Raw genomic sequence first — 20188 nt, forward strand, 5'->3', positions numbered from 1 at the left:
TTCTGTGTTTGTAGCATTCAGTACATCATTAATTGTACTGGAACCTAACTCAATTTAAACAGAGGATAGTTGTTATAAAATCCGGCCCGAATCATACACTTCAAATTTTGAGAAGCGAAACAGATACCAAATCGAAACAAACCATGAATTCCTTTTCTTCTGGCGACTGCTTAGTACTTGAGTCAAGTTTTGTTGGTTTCCATGCATTGTCAGTTCGTTTGAGCTGAACCTCTGGCCGATCGATGGAGACGACTTTCTGAATGATCTTCGGACCCATTGTACGAGATGGTCGTCTATGATCTTGAGATCTTTGCTAAGATGAAATAAAGAAGAAATATATATGACAGACATTCAACTTTCTCAATTAAAAAATGAAATAAAAATTAAAAAATGAAGACTTATGGATCGAAAGTTAGGGGATCCCCCAAAACAGAAACTGTGGTTTAGATTCGAAAAATTCTGCAAACCCGAACTGGATTGTTTTGATTAGTTTTCAGCCAATATCAAAAATGTAGGAAACAATAGCCAACTACCCATGTCGTCGTCGAAATACTACTCAGGGAAATTCTTTTATGAAGAATTCTGCAAATCCGAACTGGATTGTTTCGATTAGTTTCCAGCCAATAGCCTATTTACCAATCCTATATTTTGTGTCAAATACAACGGCGCTAACCCAGGTATTCGAACACAGCCTAGCGATATTTTGGTGAGGAATTCTGCAACCCCGAACCTGATAGAGGGATATGGACATTGCTTAAACTTAAAAGAGTAATTATAAGTAACGAGATACGATCTCGCGGCGTGTATCCTTCGCTCTGACTCAATAGCGTGGGAAATTTCTCGAAGGAAACTTGGGCATCGCGACGACGTCAAAGTTACAAGAGAGATATCTACAATGCTTAAAGATTAATCACGAGATACGATCTAGCGGTGTGTATCCTTCGCTCTGACTCACTAGCATGAAAACTTGCGCATCGGACACGCACACACACATTCAGCGTGTCTCAAAAATCTCTCGCTTTGTAAAAATTCAGATATCTTCATCAATAATAAATTAATAACTCGCTAATTATACGACATAATTCATCCAAAATCAATAGGCTCCTGGTCCGAGATATGATGAATGCACATGCAAAATTTGGAGCAGATTCAACCACGCCTTCGTGAGATATCGCGTGCATCTAACAGACATACAGACAGACAATTACCTATCAACATACTTACCGATTAAAATCGATATGTGTAAAGCTGAACGCCTTGCATTGATGCGTAAGACGTATGTCGTTCCAGTGAACTAGGTGTCTTCTTTTAAAATACAAATTTTCTAATGCTAGTAATGTGTGCAATTGCATATTGTTAAAATCGCCGATTGTTTTCGTCCTATTATACATTTTACATTGTAAAAGTTAGCTCTTTCAACAAGTGCGTAATCACTGGGACTGTTTCAGAAGGGAATGAGAATTTCCGATTTTGAAACCCCCTTTTTTTGAAAAACAAGGCTGCACCCCTGACCACAATCAAAACCAATCTGACCCAGATCAGATTTCTTACGTCACATATGTCAGTAATAAAGACCTCCTCCACACTTCTGATGGTCTGTAAAATTAACACATATGTAAAAATGAAAAAGATATATTTGAGTACATACTCTGCCTCCACTCCTATTTCCAGACCTTTGTTGCATGTAATTTGGAGTAAAATCTGATCCCCCTCCACCACGATATTCCATTTGCGTCATTGGTCCAGCAAGTCTCTTATGAGGCTAAAAAATAATTTAATCATATAAACGAGTTTGCTTGAGACTAGAGCTCGACCAATATCACTTTTTGGCACCGATACCGATAACGATATATCGGCCAACTAGTGACCGATAACCGATATCGACATACCGATATCTACAACCTGAACCCGCAGTAAATACGAATAGAAAGAAACATTCAGTTTCAGTCAATCAAAAGTTTATGTTGAATAATAAAGCAAGCAGTCCTACACAGTGCTTGCATCATTAATAAAAGTTTCACAGTAAACAATAAGAACACACATTAATGCACAAAAAAAGGCAGTCAGTAAAAAGCTTATAGAAATCCATTTTGATCCATACAGTAGTAGGTGGGAGTAGGCTTGCACGTAATTTACGGATTTATGGAATTATTTCGAGTTACGGAAGGGAAGTTACAAATTACGTAAAGTTGTAATTATTGCCCGAGAGTTTTCGCGTTTGAAATGTGATCCTTCCAAGCAGTCAATTCCGTCGATTGTAAAAAATGAAAGTTTAACAAGTAGAAGAAGTTAGAGTTCCGGTATTCGCAGCCAATTTGAGCCTGCATGACGCGTTGCCACCCCGTTTGAGCGTTTGGTTTCACGGTCAAAACGATATTATTATAAGCGTTATCACCGTAACGCAATTAACACCGACAGACTTTTTTGTCTTCACGATTTGATATCTTTTTTATTCGGCGCTGATAATGATAGATAAGAATGTGTGATAGTTGATTGTAATTCCGGAAGGCGTATTTTTCTTTCTCTCAGTGAAACATACATGAAACGAATTTTACCGCCGCTATAAGCGCTCAAAAAGAGAGAAGGCTAGGCTACTTTCTTTTCCCGACTCAATCACTTTTATTAATACAAATCACAGCGCATTAAAAAACATAATAAAATTTATTAGCATCAATTTACGAGTTACGGGTGAGAATTTATCGCCGGCTAAATAATTAATATTTGATCTAAATTTATCGCAAATAATGTTATAACATTTAGGCCGCGAAATGATTTGATATAAAATGAAGCTTGGTAATCGGAATATCGTCAGTAATTCAGCATCAATAATTATTATAAAATGCTAATTAGGTAGCAAAGTCGGATAATGTAAAAAACGGAGCAATAACAAGTCTTCGTCGCGAGGCAAGCGCAGGTATAATCAACAAGAGAATAATACGCTTGTCGTTGATTAATAACTTAGAAACCCGAAATTTTTATTCAATACGAAAGTCGATTTTAAAAAAGGCAACTATCGTTTCATAAATATCCGTATACCAGTGTCGGTAATGATAAAATTGATCGCATAAAATTGGGTTGGTTAATTCGCGAAGGTGATAAAGGAAAATCAAAGCCAACACAATAAAACAAAATAAAAAATCAGAATAAATTTAATTTGAATTCACTCCTTGGTATTTGTCTTTAACATCTGTCGCCGGCGTGTAGTACTGTCGGTAATATGAAAACCAAACTTCGATGTCCCTTTCGGAAAAGAAGTGGATTCAAATGGTTTTTATGATAGGTTTAAACGTGTGAAAAAATATCGCAATTACGAGGTCATTACGTAACCAATTTTGAATTGATTTTTGTCGATTACGTGCAAGCCTAGTGGGGACGCAAGATGTTCGAAGGCGAGGATTTTGCGCCGCACGAAGAGATAAAAGGGGGAGAGAGAAATATAGAAGAGAACTCTCTGTTCATTGAAAGGCAAAATGAGAAAAGCGAAAAAAGGAAACGCTCGGCCGCAGATATTTCCCGGGAAAACTACTCATTTTTTAGAACGTGGAAAAGCGAGTAACGCTGATATATATCGGCCAGATATATCGGCCGGTTGGGCCGATATGATATATCGGCAAACACGCAATATCGGCCCGATATATCGGTTGGCCGATATATCGGTCGAGCTCTACTTGAGACCTCATACCATCTATAATAGAAGTCATCATACTAAATATTTTTTTACAAAAATATCCTGAATCAATGTCTTATGAGAAATTTCATAGTTTAAATATCAAATTTTTTTTTTGCATGCAAAATTAAGTAATATCGGGAGTGAAATTACTAATTTATTCTGTAAAACTTACTATGCTTGCAATGAAATTATTCCTCCGACCAAATTTAAGGAGTTAAATTTGGAATATGAAATACCACTGTTATTAAATAGATATATTTGAATTGAACAAATTTAAAATGATGCGAAATTTAAAATTTAGCAAATTATTTAAATATAATACATTATCCATTATCATCTTTCTATAGCTAAATATATTATTATTGATTGAAATTATAATTCTACATTTTTAATACATCTGAATATTTTACCTGTTCCAAAACAATGTCAATATCTGGCAAATCTTTCGGTTTTTCAAGAGATGTTGGTTTATACTGAAACTGCAGCAGAAAATTACTGTCGTAATGCCTCTTACCCCTGGGGTTATTTGGGCTCCATTGATCTTGAAAAAAAAATAGAATAAGTCAATGTTTTCATCAAACACTGGCCCAGTAATAAGCACACATTTCACAGCAGGGGTGTACAGCCTGCGGGCCAAATGCGGCCCACAAGGATAAATTGTGTGGCCCGCGGAGAAGTGCCAATTTTGAATGATTTGTGGTCTGCGGCACGAGTTTCAATTTAGTTTAATCTGGTACGCGCTGGTAGTTCCAATTCTTTGTGTTAGAAAGCCTCTACCCCGAGGCCAATTTATTATCTATGCCTATCCCGTTACAATACCCCACAACTAGCTTATGCAAAGCAAACAAAGCCTATCATAGGATAAATAAACAAAATTTTTGTGCCTTCAACTACTAAAAGGCCTTTGTTGAATAAAGGTGCGGCTCACGATTTCACCCTAGATATCTGTATCTGGCCCTCTTGTATTAAAGGTTGCACACATTGCCGAACACATTAAAAAATAGAATTATAATTGTCTACATTTGATGTACCGTAATAATAATTAATTCTAGAATAAATGAGACAACGAAACTTACCGTCATCATATTTGATGTTGAGAGCCTTGGAATTTTCAATTACACCATTTGTCTTTCCTGTATCAGTTGTCTGAAATATTGAAATTTAGGAATTACAGTTAATGCTTTTATCCAACATGCAGAGTAGCGAAACGCAAACTAGCCAGATGAGACTTATGTGACAATCAAGTCAAGACTCAGAATAAAATGCTATCACTGTAAAACATGAGAAAAAAATGATAGCTTCCTGATAGCTTTTTATCAGTCCACCGCCACCCCCATCTCTGCTGAGGACCTTTTTTTAATTTCCAATTGAATTCTTGTGACCTTGCTTTCAGTAAGCAAATATTTCTTAAAAAGATGAAAAAAAAAATCGAACTGCATTCATCAATACTTCCAATCATAAAAGAACTTGATTTAAACAATTTGTTTGAATTACCAACCTTGTTTCCAACTTTTTCACTTGATGAAGATGTTCTTCGGTGTGTCAAGTCCTCTTTTGTTTGAGGTTTTGATTCAGGAGTCTTCGTTTCAGCATTCTATATTGAAATTTTTTTAGTAACTTCACATACTGAGATAATTAACATTTTTTGTTAATTAAAATTAGAAGTTTAACATTGCGAGAATAAGCTTCCAAATTCCCTAATGTGTATATGTTGGTGTCTCAGTGTAAGGGAACATGATTTAGGCCCAGATCAAAATGTGTGGATTTGTAAATCTATCCAGAATTTTTCAATTTGCAGGTAACAACAGATTATCAGGACCAAATAGGTTTATTAAAAATTTGTTCAAAAATATTCTCTCTTAAGATTAAAAAATAATTATTTAAAAATAAAAAGATTTTTCAGTTAAATTCACAGTAAACTTTTGAGTATTTTTTTTTTCATTTCACCATTTCAGCTACTAGTAGGTCTACTTACTTTCCCTATAGAAATATATCAATTGTCACTTCAATAATTTGGTTGTCAAACTTTCAGCAAGTGGATACCAAAGAAACAGGTTTAACTGATGATAGAATTAATTCTTGATATTAATTAGTCAACAAATTTTGTAGCATTAACCTCAAAATAGTTCATTAAAAATGACAATAAATATCACTGAGAAGTTCATTGAAACAGATTATATGATTCTTCTCATTCAGACAAAGTCGAAGTTAGAAAAGTACCAAGCTTTCGCAATTCTGTCAAGATTACATGTAACTAAATAAAAACCCTATTAATTCACACCTTTGATGTTTTAGGATTTGCTGCATCAGCCACTTTTTCTTCTTTTGTATTCGACTCAACAGATTTATGAGCGGCTTCCGTAGAAACACCATTAACTGCAGATTTTTCAGTCTCCTGTAAGGATGGCTGCTTGGTTGCTACCGTTTTTGACTTTTTACTCTCCGATTCCTCTTTTTTAAACTGCTTACTACTGTCCAGTTGCGGTGATACCACTCCAGTTGACTTAGGAGGTTCTGGTGACGTAACCGTAGGAGCCCCAGACTCCTTATCTTTTGTCTCAGTAACCTTAACCTGATACTGTACAGGCTCTGGTTTGGTCTCAGTCTTTGGATCAACAATCTTTGCTGATGGTACCGGTGCTTTTTGCTCCTCTGTATTCTTATTAACAACTTTAGTAGGAGGTGTAGCAGGAACTATCTTTACCTTGGGGGTTTCTTCTGCAGGTTTGGTAGGAACATCTGCAGATGGTTCACCTTTACCGGTGTCCGTTGTTAAATTAGTATCTACCTGAGGGGAATCTTTTTCAACAGTGATTTCATTTGCAGTTGAAGCTGGCAGAACTTCAATCACTTTTCCATCATCTTTTGAAATAGGTGGTTCTGTTACATCCGGTACAGATTGGACAATGTTCTCTTTTTCTGGTAATTTAATTGCAGCATCCTCAGTTTCTTTGTTGTTTGTAGATTCTTCCAGTTTTGTAGAATCAGATGGAGCATTTTCAATACCTGGTTTCGTTGAAGCAGTTTTGGATGATTTATCAGAGGTACTAAATTCAGTGGATTTAGGCTCCGAGTCGACCTGCTCTGATTTTTCGACTACCTCCGATGCCTGGGGCAAAACAGGAGATGGTTCAGCACCAGTAACTGGCTCTTGGACTGAATTAGGTTTCATTTCTTTTTTTTCAATATTAGCATCTGGTTTTATATCAACAGTTTGCACTGGTTTAGGCAAAATGGGAGCAGCGGAATCATTTTCTTGAACCAGAGCAATACCAGCTTCTTTAGGCTGGTTAGTTCTCGTAAGCACTTGTACATTTGTAGGTATGGGAACTGGAGCGATTGGACGAATAGGCGGCCCTGTTACTAAATTGGACGATGGAGTTAAGGCAACAGGTGGTTTACTGCTTGGTATATTGACAGCTTGTGCCGGAACAGAACATGTATGGACATTATCGGGCATATTTGTGGCAACCTGACCAGGCTGGATGTTGCCAGACATTGGAGATGTTCCGTACACTTGATTCTGAAAAACAGAAAGATATTGAACATGAGAGACAAACTATCCCGAAGTCCATGAATCTAAGAGCAAACCTCAGAATATTGAAATTGAAAAAAAAAAGTGAATTTGCATTATGGCGTGATGTCCAGCAGTTAAAGCGTCAGACTTATGCAGCTATGTTGGCATCGCAAATTGCACATCAAATTCAAACCCCATGTCACCTCGTCATGGGTAGGCAATTCTGAAATGGGAAGATTCTGATTCTTCCAAATAATAGTAGCTCAATACATACAGTTGGCTGCTTGTTTAGTGACTTGTTCTGAGCAAAACTATGAATAAGCGTTTCATGGAAAAGTTGTTATAAGATTAAGAGCATGGAATAGTGAACTGTGAATGATACTAGAACTATTCTAACATTGGCGCTCCAGGGGTGTGTGTACCAATATGGGGGTAACTAATTTTGTTCGCCTACTATGGGCAGGGGGTATATTCAATTGGCTAACACAGACAGTCCCAGAACTCGTAATAGAACTAAAATAAGGAAAATTGGAATAAAAGTATGGCCTAGCCCTTACCTGGTACACACACTACGGGATTACCCTAATATTAATAATAGTAGAAGTCATAAATAACAACAGTTTGAACACAAATGAAGGCTGAAAAATTAAATTATGCTATAAAAAATCTCATCATTAAAATAATGTTCATACTTGAGCAGTGGGTGGAAGCTGGTACGCAGTCGGATGTGATGGTTGTGGCTCGTTCGTTCGATACATTGGGCTCATCATCTGAGGCTGTATATTTCCAGGAGAACTATGTTTTTGACTTGGGTGCATAAACTGGGTACTCATCATTGGTTGAATAGGTGGTGGCATGTGAGGAGGCCTCGGCGAAGAAGACGGAGTAACACGTTGCACGTTCATGATAGCTGGATTTCCAGGTGGCATACCGGCCACCACTCCACCCGGCGAACCAACAATCATAGGTTGCTGTGATTGTGGAAGAAATAAGATAAACAAAATTTCAAATGAAAGTCCAGAAAACCGTACTATACCATCGTCACTGCAAATAATGTGGCACTCCAGAAGTGTGTGTACCAATATGAAGATGAAACTACTTTTTTATTCACCTTCTTTACATCAAGTAGTGCTGCACTATTTAACAAATTAACCTTTTAAGGTTTAAGATTGCTTGAGATATATTCAATAAATAAGTGTGTAACTGAATTAAAAGGAAACATCATATCACTAATATGGATCTGTGGTTTCAAAATTCCATAAAACAAAGCATAAATTCACTTAAAATACAAGGTGTTCGATTCCATTGCTGATATATACAAAATGGCCAGTTTTTTTTTTTGGATGATTTCATTTCAATTCTAACTAATTAATGAAAATACAGAATTGATTGTTGGCATGAACTGCATAATTTCAATCTGAATTGTATTTTATTTTATTCTATTAGATTTTTATAGTGATCACAATATCAAGGAAACTCAGACTTACAGGTTTGGATGTTCCAATAGCAGCAGCCACTTTTGCTGCAAACTCTGCAGAAACATCACTCTGAAATAAAATTTATATTTGCATATCATTATCAAATATAGGCACTGTGCCTTATTCAAATTGAGACTATAGCTACCGCTCGTTGAAGTGGCCGGGCTAAACTGGTTTAAACTGGGAAAATTTTTCCAGTGATGGTGCTCTTTGAACAAGGCAGACGTCTAGCAGCAACTCAGGTTCACCTTTTTAACTAGACGTCAGCTTGGTGGTGTGGCGCATTGTGCTAAGCGTGAGGAATACGCTCGCAACTGCACCTCTGAATATTCTGCATGTGTTCGCAGGTTTAAATCCCATGTGAGGATAGTTATGTGCAAGAGGATTGTTGGACTCCTCGGCGTTGTAGGGTGGTTCACGCGGCCGCTGGTCGGTTACGGCTTTTTCTACCATCAAGTCCATGCTTCCGAAACTAATAAATAATTCGCTAACTAATCCCATACCCAACATGGACTGGCAACCCGACGAGAGGACGTGGTTCACCATACGATTAAGTCTTATCGGTTTTCCTCTCTCCCAGGATAAATATATAAATCCTATCATATTTCTTGTTTCACTGGAAATAGAGCAGTTACCATGAGTTAACCCTGAAGTCAATATGACTACGCTAAAAAGATAGCTATCAGAGACACAGTGAATATATATATATATATGCATTTTCCTCATATTATGAACCTTACCGCTGGAGGAGTAGCACTTGAACGTCCAGAGGGAGGCGTGGATAATGATGCCGTTCTTGAACCCTTTAATATGCTTTCGGTAACATCTTGATTTGTAGTCGGATCCTTAATCGTGATTTTTACTCTTTGTTTTTTAGGTTGAGGCGGCTAAAATAAATGAAACAGAGATGTTAAAATCAGTCTGAAAAAAATTAATAGCCTATCCACATTTTGATCCCCGAAGTATATTTTAAAGCAGTGGTTCTCAAACTTTTTAAGCCGCTTTTTAGAATTTGTCAAGTCTCGCACCTAAATTAAAAAAAAACTAGCTAACAATGAGCTACAATTAATAGATAGTAAGGCGAAAGTATGTTTGCAAATATGTGGATGGAACGCAAATATCCAAAATAAAGAAATGTAAAAAGGCGAGAAAGATCAAAGCTAACAAATATTCTTATTTTTAATTAGCTTAACGCCCCCTTTTAGAATTTGTCAAGTCACGCAACCCACCTCAAAAATAACTAGCTAACAATAAGCTACAATTAACAGATGGTAGGGTGAAAGTATGTTTGCAAATGCGTGGATGGAACATAAATATCCAAAATAAAGAAATTGTAAATATCCAAAAAAAGGCGGGAAAGATCAAATCTAACAAATATTTTTTTCATTTTAATTAGCTTCCCGCCCCCTAAAAAATGGTTTACACCCCCCTCTTGGGACGCACCCCACCATTTGAGAACCACTGTTTCAAAGCGATGCTTTTTTACAAGCCAATACATCAACAAAATATCCAAGGTACAATTGTGAAAACACAAATGGGCAAAACTTAGTGAAGCTTAGTTATATAATATAACTACTTTTCAGAAAACAAATAAACAAACCTGATGGGGCTGCTGTGGTATCAATTGTTGAGAAGGCGGAAGCGGAATTTGTTGTTGTTGTTGTCGAGCGAACTAAAATGAAAATAAAACAATGTCAAAAAAGAAGTCCCGAAAAACTTTTGCACATTACAACCATATCCATTACCAACTTATTGTTCATCATTTATCTGTTTTTATTGTCCTCATAGTAGATTTCAACTAACCTGCGGAGCATAAGGAGAATTATACATATGTTGCTGCTGTGGCTGCATTTGCTGTCCATGAGGCCACTGAAACTGAGTACCTGGAAATATATTGCATATGAATGTATCATTCTCACGCACTTCAAGGCTCTGGTTTTTAGTAATAGATGGTCAGTCTATCATATACTGACAAAACTGAATTGAATTAGAAAATCATTGCCTAAGCCACGAAGGAATAGGCAATATATGTGGCTTTGAATTTCAGTCAAAACTCTAAAAAAAAGTTATTTGAACAAACTTATATATTAATTGCAAAAAATGTAAATTTGACACTACACTTCCAAGGATATTGAATTGTTTATATCCTGTGACTGAACAAGCACTAAATCATGGGTCGGGACCATTTTTCGTCGAAAAAACCCTAAAAAGTACATATTTTCAATTGCATTTCCGAACAAGCCATATAGCATTTTTTCACTTAAAAAGACCTGAAATTTCCTCTCTCAAGGCAACACATAATGTCAATATATAATTAATGTGACTTTTGATGCAGCATGTTGTCGCTGCGAGCCTTAAAAGACTGCTCACATGCAAAACAAGTTTAAATCTACAACACTCATTTTCGTTCATGCATCTCCGTAGTATTTTGAAAACTAGCTTTGCTAGTCCGATCTAAATATGACAAATAACCAATATGTACAAACGGACAAAAAGCTTTTCTCTATTGCTCCACGACTCTTATCGCTTTTTTATGTCACAAAATATGTTCCAGAATCTCCTAGTTTTGTCACAATGCCTATCTGGTAATTCTCTCACATAACATAGGTATGCGCTGGGCGCGCGATGGTAATATTCAGCCAAATTTGGCTATAAAAGAGTTTGAAATCTCGTAACTACAGTAAGCTTAGCCTCAAAATGTTAGATTTTTCTGGGAGCCATATGCCGTCACTAAAAGAGCCATATATATTATGGCTCGCGAACCATGGGTTTACGACCTCTGCACTAGATGAGTGACATTTAATAGCCATTCTTGAATTTTTATAATGAAATTATGTTTTTCAAATCAGAAACTCACAATCAAAGTTGTAGGAGTGAATGAAAAAACCATGATTTCAGTACAGCTTAAGAAAAATACTACTGAATGAAAAATCATGTTTAAATGCGGGTACTTGTACATATTGTGGGTCAAAATTATACAAATTCTCCTGTGATAGCATTGAACCAGATTTACGAAGATATGAGTATTTTTTTCAAATTTTATGACCATGTTTTCTACAACAGCTAACATGATATCTTCAACAAGTCGGTGGTTGCACACAGAGACGAATAAAATCTCTACATTTCTGCAAATTGCAATTACTTCCACTTTTTTATTTATATTCTCACATTTATAGCTTTCTGAAAATCCTTCCTCCAAGTCTAAACCTAGCTGCATTTGATTAAAAATAAAATGCATCGTTTAGGAATCAATGCTTACTTCACAAAAAGTTCTTTACCTAAAATTAATAATTTTTTTTTTATAATTTTTTTTTCTACCTACCTCAACTACATTTAATACAGAATTCCAATATTTTTACTTTGTAAGATTTTGGCAAAAGAAATCACACTTTCGTACTGTTCTAGATATAAATTGTTTTTGACCTTCTATGCTATTAAGGATGTCTATTCAGCAAAACTGAATCAGTACAGTAAGAATTACAGTACAAACAATATTTGTAGACGCTGAATAATATAAAATCTAGTACTTACATCCTATGAAACAAGGAATAATCCCAAAAACACATTCATAAATTAACTGAATTTTCTTTCACAACTTGAAATTGATCCATATAGCATACAAGTAAGATCATTTTGGTTATACATCACTCATAGCCACCAAAAATTGAGTTGAATGCAACTAAAGCTTAGTTCAGGACACAGATAAAATGTGATATATATACAAGAAAATAATTTTAAATGGAGCAATTCCATTGGCAGACATACTTCGGACCCATGGGAACGTGAACAGTTGTTGGATACGTCATAACCAAATAAGCCGTGGTAATAAAACTAAGAGACAAGAGTTATCAACAGAAGAGACATGACGCAAATATGACCATGTTCACTTCACAATTAATGTATAAATATTTCATAGTGAGCGAATTTATAATACGAGTTAGATGTGACGATAGGAACCCCTAAAATTTGGGTTAGTATTTGTAGTTCAGATGAGAATTGTGACAAAAATTTCAATTACAAAATTGAAAAGTCTGTAGTTAATTTCCAATATAGGCGAATATGAAAATCAATAGCAAAAGACTGATTGAGAAAAAAATTACACAATAAGTAATTTGCTGTTCAGCTGAAGGAAAACGACTTCTGAAACATAGGCAATAGCATAGGATTTAGCATATATAAAAGGTATGTTTTTACTAATATCTGTATCAATATTAAAAAAAAAAAAAAATTAGTCTTTGAGACCATAGCGTCAAAAATTGTTTTGTAAGTTGTAATATTGTCAGTTATTCCTGTACCTACAATACAAGTAATCCTGTAGTATGTGTAACAGGTTACGGTTAGGCCATAATTTTATTCCGATTTTCCTTATTTTAGTTTTATTACTAGTTCGGGAGTGTCTGTGTTAACCAAGTTCATATACCCCCTGCTCATAGGTTTCAGTCCTTTTACACCACTTGATGCAAAGTAGGCAAACAAAATTAGCTACCTCCATATCGGTACACACAATTCTGGAGCGCCCAATACAAAGCGAGCATTTTGAGTCAATTTATAATGGCAATATGATCAAAAATTCTTACCTTGATTCGGATAATATGATGGAGATGTTGCAGGTGCCTGCGGGCTCTGATATCTTGGCTGAAATGGAGTGAATCAAGCATGTAAGAAAAGACTCAAAACAGTGAAAATTTGGCTCAAATAATTCAAATAAGGCAATAAGAACAAATTGAATATATTTGAATTTTCATGACAATTGACAGTAAGTCTAAACTTGACTAAAATGGAAAGAAAATATTGTGCAAGATAGTGGTTCTTAAGAGCTGATCCATGGACAAGTACTGATAATCCGTGTTAGATACTGAAGTAGGAATGAGTTTTTTGACAAAACTATGACATACTAATATTGGCATTATGTCAGCTTCATCAAAGTAGCAGATAACATGGATTCACTTTCAAATAGATGTTTTTATTCATGACTTCACTGGCAAATGTATTGTTTGCTACAAGACAGACAACATGCTTGAAAAACCGTTATACATATACGACTTCTACATCAGACCAATATGGCCTTGAAGGTTATGAAACTGTGCGCCTTTTTAACCTTCAGATATTTTACTGACATATTATGGAATATAGGTGCTCCTGAAGTATTCGAACCAAGATGGCTGACACCGGAATGTAGTATGTGTACCAGGTTAGGCCATAATTTCAGATACAAATACTACGGGAGTCACCTGGCTAGTCCTTGAACACGTAATAAAACTAAAATAAGGAAAATTGGAATAAAATCATGGCCTAACCCTAACCTGGCGCATACTTCGTTCCGGTGTCCGCCATCTTGGTTCACATACTTAGGGAGTACCGAAATATATTACGCAAAATTTTAGCTCATCAATGGGTAATGTTGTCAAATGTGGCTCTAATAGCCTCATTCAGCAGCCTAGGAATCAATTCAGTTCTACTCACGGGTGGCATCTGTTGATAATAATAGCCTCCTCTTTGAGCCATCATCATTTGTGCTCTTGGTTGCCTCTGATCCGTAGTTGGATAAATTCCTGGTCCAGGTTGCTTATGACGAAAGAGGAGGAAATAAGAGAGAATGTCAATTTAATATATTTAACTATAAGTCTGAAAACCAGTACCGGTAATTCACCATTTGGGAACAAACACACAAATGTACCCTGATTAAACATATGACAGTGACAATAATGTGAAAAAAACATGACATGGCATATTCACAGAATATAATTAAGTCGACAGTTTAATTTTTAACTTTGTCTAGGTTACGTTTCAGGCATTTCAATAGCTGCTTTCTTAAAATCTTGATACATGTAATGAAATCTGTAACATTTGAATACGTCAAGTAAAAACAGCAAGCTAATATACATTTAAAAAATATATTTGCAGAAAATTGTATGAGAATAACAAGTAGTAATAATCGAGGTTTATTAAATATCAAAATATTATTGTAAAAAATTCATGGATTCAGCAGAAAGTTCGATAACTCCCACTAATGACAAAGTCTTCAAGGGAATACTTATATATAACGTAATTGTTATTTTTTTGGAAGCATGAAAGTTGAGGGCTCACAGCAATAGTGTGAATGATATTCGTGATAATTGAAAACCTATAACTAGAATTAACATCTTAAAACCATACTAAATTGATAAATCCAAATAAATGTTTGTAAAAAGCCTCACACCAAGCGAAAATAACATTATAATCTATGCCAGTGATCTATGAGCAAACCAGGCCACGGGGCAACATAAGATCTTTATCATTGGAATGAGTATGTATATTCATTTAAAAAGTTTATGCATGTCGTCATTTGATAATGTTCTGTGTGTCGTTCTTATGAGAATTAGTGTCTGTAGCAGTTACTATATATCCCTTGTATATAGCAGTTTTACCTCCTTTCATTTGAAGGCTTCCACAAATTTCAGGCAATTGATCACAAAAGACAATACTAGCATTGTGAATGCTGGGATTGGAACCACTGACCTATGCCATCCCAGTATAGTAACCTCACCTGTACTAAACATGATGAAGGACCTCGAATTGTGGAACATTGTGATTGCCAGAAATAGGTAGGATTTTGATAATAATGGAGAGATACATTATTCTCTCTATACCCACCATCCTCCATCTTAGAATGCATGATTAGAATAAAAGATACATGCAATTTTATACCAAAAAACATCAATTACTTGCATAAAAAAGGTAGTCTGCTCCGTAAAGACTCGAATTTTAGGCAAAACTATAATGATGCGACATGATAATAGAGCAGGAATGTAATATTTTGCAATTTTTATGAAAGCATAATAATAAATGGAGATTTATGCCAACTAGAATTATGACAAGGAGAACAAAAATCCAATATATCACAGTGAAAGGCTAAGATATCATTTTTATCATCCTGTTACCAGTATATGTCAAGTATGGGATTGTCCAGTTATTTGTTTCATATGCATGGAATTGATGGTGGAGGAAGCTGTAACCCCCCCAGCAGTCATGGGACCCACCCTACAGCAGTAGGGATTCTAGCAACCTCTCGCACCTAATTATCCCCACTCACCGCAAGATTCGGTATTGAAAGCCTAAGCAAAGTAATCGGTGCGATGGCAGGCGTATGTGCCACCTGCCACGCCAAAGTTTTTTTGTTGAGCAGATGGAATTGGTTAAAATAGGTAATATCTCAATATTATCATTGCTCACCATCATCATCATGCCAGTAGGTGGAGTACCAGAGACACCGGGTGAATTTTTGTATATGTCATGAGCGTTGCTTGCAACGTTGCCTGGCGGGTAAAAACCAGAATGGTGGGGTGAAGATGTCGGCCCGGAAAGGTTGTGCATAGGCTGTAATTAAATTACAATAATGAATGATGAAACCATAATCAATCAGTTTGACATGTTTTTCCCTTTTTTTAAATTGGTAACGAATAAACCCTTAAACTTGACCATTTCAAGGCCACCACCCACAGACATTGAATTTAGGCTTGATTGGATGATAACTTGTGATAATACGAGTAATTTCTGCAAAAATGAAGAAACGTCAGAATAGCAGTCCCGAACCCCAAAGTTTCTGACGAAGCCACGAAGTCGCAAATAATAAAGATTACTCACCGAATAAGCCTGGTTATCTGAAAAAGTATTGATAAAAGAAAAATGGATTAGTAATTAATATAATACTTTAAAACATTCAAATCAAATCTTAAAATGAGTCAAATAAGATGACATAGTTATAAAAATATTGTTTCTTTTATCGACATTGTCAAGTGATGTCTCATTCACACCTCTGTCCCTGGCTGTTATCAGTTTACTCAAGGCAAAGATATGAAACATCTTTGGACTGTTTGAATTAATGTAACGAATTCTCAAATAGAAATAAATCAAATCCCTCGCTATACTACTATTAAGATACTCACGTGCAAACTGCTGTTGTTGATTGAATTTGTTTGGAATACTGAGAGAACAAAGTTAAGAAAAACACCTATAGAAATACTAGTACTCATACGATTCAGTGTTAATGTCCCAAGTAACGAAATCACGCTGCCAAACTCAATGTGACCTACCGTAATACAAGTAACCTAAGATTATTAGGAACCAAGGCGCAATTTTTCCAAATTATTGCCTGTCCTTACAGGATTGTGACAATCCATCTATGTTACAGAATTTTAATGTTACAATCTCTTTAAGAGATTATCAACAATTAAAAAAACAATATATTGATTTTGGATCAACTTTACAATTCCTATAATCAATCTTTTACATTCTGTTTCCCAATTTCGGTAAATCCATGTGAATGAATATATTAAATGCAATTGTATACTTTATGAAAATTGAAGAGAACAAAGAGATTGACAGGAAATAGTGATAAAAAAATAATCCCTATTTTCCCATTCACAAAATAAAGTGGGATCTCAATACCATTTTGTGTCTGTCATTACCCAAACTCCAAAGAATATTAAACACACAAAATATATTAAATCTTTCCTCCAAAACATAGAGAGTTAAAATCGATGAATTATTTCAAAAAAGATACAGTTGTGGTTGAGATGGATGCAGGCCTATTCCGGGTGTTGATACGCCTCTTGGTTGCGTAGTCATATCTTGAAAGTGAAAGAACCAGCGTCAGGTCCTTAGAAGGACTTGAGTCTTCGTAGGTTTTTCTTTAAATAAAAAAGCATGACACATGAGCCTAAAATTATTTATTCAAAAACTACTGAGCATGGTTCAAAAAAGCATCCACGATCATTGGATGCATGTTGCAACCCAGGGGTGGGCAAGGTTTTCGAACCGGGGGTCAAAAATTTTGCCCACCTAGACTGGTGGGCCACGTAAGTGTGACATAGAAAGTTAACACTTTTTATACAATACTTACAGTGTTACGAAAAAACTGTGGAAAACAATGAACTCGAGCAAAAACTCAATTTAATTTGGTTTTAGTATGGTTGTGGCAGATTTTGCCCGCGGTCGGATTTTGCCCGCGGGCCGTAGATCGCCCATGTCGAATAAGTAATATATAGTATGGACCACACAAGTTATATACATGAGAGGTTATTGACATTTTGAACATAATTATTATCAATCCAATAAAATTATTTTTAAATGTAATATAAAACGTGTTCCCTTTCAGGGATCTAGATCAATTGAAAATGACATTGCGCAACAAGTGCAGTTTTAAGTATTCTATGGCGTCTGCAGCTGCCGCAAAACCATGGCGGTATTTCCATACCATGGCCGCTACGGCCAAACCTATGGCGACTGACTTTTTAGCTGCCACAAACCAATGTCGAGCTACCGTTACCGCGGCAGCAAATTGAAAACCAATGGCAGGTAAAATTTTGCTGCCGTAACCGCGGCAGGCGGGCCGTAAGCACAGGGCTGTCCCTTATGGTGACAAATATTTAGTAAGTTGGAACGTTTTTCTTATGGATACAGTGTTGATGGATTTGGGGTTAGGGTTAGGGTTTAAGTAGATATATTTCCGCATGATCAATTAGAATTTGGTACATTAGTTTGTGAATATACCGTTAATACTGATTACTGAATACAGAATAGCGCTATAAAACCATGGCAAGAGCTGCCGCGGTTCGTTCGTGGCAAGAGCTGCCATGAAGTGGTAAGAACTGCGCCTCTTGCGCAATACCAAAGCCAGCACATAATAAGGGGAAGTTATACCGAAATAGTACAATAGACAAGCCATACCAAGTGACCACTGTACCAATACTGAGCCTGAATTCACGAGACTCCTCGATTTATGATTATAAATATCCAATTTACAAAACTTAATTAATATATAATTTTTTTTTCAATTTAGATCACAATTACCTCTGATGGGTATAGTTTTATAATATGCACAAATATTGGACATTCGTGGTCACTAAAGTCACAATTATTGTCTGGGTGGATCATAATTAACTTCTAACATCCATAATCAGGATAGACAATGTTTCCACATTTAAAAATGACCCTCGATTCATACAATTCTTCAGACTCACATAAGAATTTTTTATACCAGAGCCCTAATTGAGAAACCCTCTTACATTTGTACAAGATAAAATTTAGTGTTTTCGATGTGCTTTTAATTTTACATGAGGATACGACTATTAGACATCAGCCAAGTTACATTTTCAAAGGTCACAATGGCTTTTTATCTTTGACACACAAAGTATGAATATAAAAGTAAATGGCTGAGTTCTGGCTTTCCTTTGAAAATACATCCAAAAAAATTGAAATATGATCGCAAGCTACTATTGGAACAAGAAGTCTCCATAGACTACACATGCAGACATGATACTGCCTCAGAGCCAGTACCGATATCTGGATATGGTCTGATGGTACAGTATGGTAGGTACCAAACCAATTGACAATGGCTGAATGGGAAGTTTCTGATAATACTGTTCTGTGGAATTCTCAGCTAGGGGATGCCTGGATGTAGGTATAAGGCTATTTAAATAGGGCTGTATTTGTTGGAGTATGTCTGTCTAAGGTGACAACTCATTACCGTAACCTGGTAACGCCCTGTTAGAACATTTACGGTACGGTACCTATACATCAATCCCTGAATATGAATAAAAATCTCATTTTCACACAAGTGTGAACACAGAATGGCAAAAACATGACAGTATTTCCATTCAAATTTTGATGTGGTACCGGTACACTCAAACATTTTCCTCTCGTTGCATAAAATGTCCCCGAACTAAACGAATGTGGTAAGATGCCGTACCGTACCGGTACCTATTTCAGTCTGTCAATTGGCATGAACGGATGGCATCATTTACCATAATATCAGCACTGAAGCAAAACTCGAAATGTTGTCATATAAACGAACTACTTAACGTGAAATACGTAGCTCCGCGATATCATGATATTCATGTCAAACACCTTAGATTAAAGAAGATACAAAAACATAAAAACGGAACACACCTTCTTTAATGGTCCGCATGAACGGACTATATGTCCCAACACGTCACTGTCGAAGACTGATATTCATGAAACTCGCGTCTCTACTTTTAATTCAACGTTGCCAGATTAAAACAAAATAACGTACGAATCTGCTAAATATTTACAAAACTAAATGAAAAAGAGCATATATTAAACAAATTAATTATTTTAGATATTTCCTGATATGAGCCACTGTCATTTCTACTGTCTGAGAAATATGTCTGTAATATAATGGCCAGGACAATCACATGATATTCTCCATTATTATTAGCACTTCTTTTCTCTTCAAATTAGAATTGTTTTGATCGCGATTTCGTTTGTGTACTAAAATTAAGCTCAATGCAAAAAAACTTGGAATCAAAATAATAATAAATATCCACGTTAAATGTGCACATTTTTGGCATACTTGTTGAAACATGTCTTGAACCTTTAACACCCTATATATCCCCGTAAACAATTTTCCTACCTCTGTACTGTACCATACCGTCCTAAATAATTTTAATTACCGGTACTGTCATTAATTAATGGTATTTAAAATAATTTGGACATTAATTTGGCTAGTTTTGGCTTCTATTT

At 35.8% G+C, this 20188-nt stretch overlaps 1 protein-coding gene across 3 annotated transcripts in view; it reads right to left on the reverse strand.

Moving 5' to 3' along the window:
• The window catches only part of LOC120336761 (eukaryotic translation initiation factor 4 gamma 3-like), a 32051-nt gene extending 12316 nt beyond the window's left edge, over window positions 1-19735 (reverse strand). Inside the window, exons 1-18 of one of the 3 annotated variants that reach the window (XM_039404515.2) lie at window positions 19595-19735; window positions 17208-17334; window positions 16591-16628; window positions 16289-16305; window positions 15878-16021; window positions 14129-14230; window positions 13243-13300; window positions 10469-10548; window positions 10266-10337; window positions 9406-9552; window positions 8675-8734; window positions 7880-8158; window positions 5952-7193; window positions 5169-5264; window positions 4747-4816; window positions 4081-4211; window positions 1649-1762; window positions 143-313 (exon numbers count right to left, since the gene is read on the reverse strand). In XM_039404515.2, coding sequence (XP_039260449.2) covers window positions 143-313; window positions 1649-1762; window positions 4081-4211; window positions 4747-4816; window positions 5169-5264; window positions 5952-7193; window positions 7880-8158; window positions 8675-8734; window positions 9406-9552; window positions 10266-10337; window positions 10469-10548; window positions 13243-13300; window positions 14129-14230; window positions 15878-16021; window positions 16289-16305; window positions 16591-16628; window positions 17208-17272 — 2886 coding nt within the window. In that variant the 5' untranslated portion in view covers window positions 17273-17334; window positions 19595-19735. Of the gene's footprint in view, window positions 1-142; window positions 314-1648; window positions 1763-4080; window positions 4212-4746; window positions 4817-5168; window positions 5265-5951; window positions 7194-7879; window positions 8159-8674; window positions 8735-9405; window positions 9553-10265; window positions 10338-10468; window positions 10549-13242; window positions 13301-14128; window positions 14231-15877; window positions 16022-16288; window positions 16306-16590; window positions 16629-17207; window positions 17335-19405; window positions 19572-19594 lie in introns of those variants that run through there. The other 2 variants (XM_039404516.2, XM_039404517.2) reach the window with 2 other exon arrangements.
• Window positions 19736-20188: the final 453 nt, after the last annotated feature.

This window comes from Styela clava, chromosome 2 (assembly GCF_964204865.1).
Source record: "Styela clava chromosome 2, kaStyClav1.hap1.2, whole genome shotgun sequence".
NCBI classification, from domain to species: domain Eukaryota; kingdom Metazoa; phylum Chordata; class Ascidiacea; order Stolidobranchia; family Styelidae; genus Styela; species Styela clava.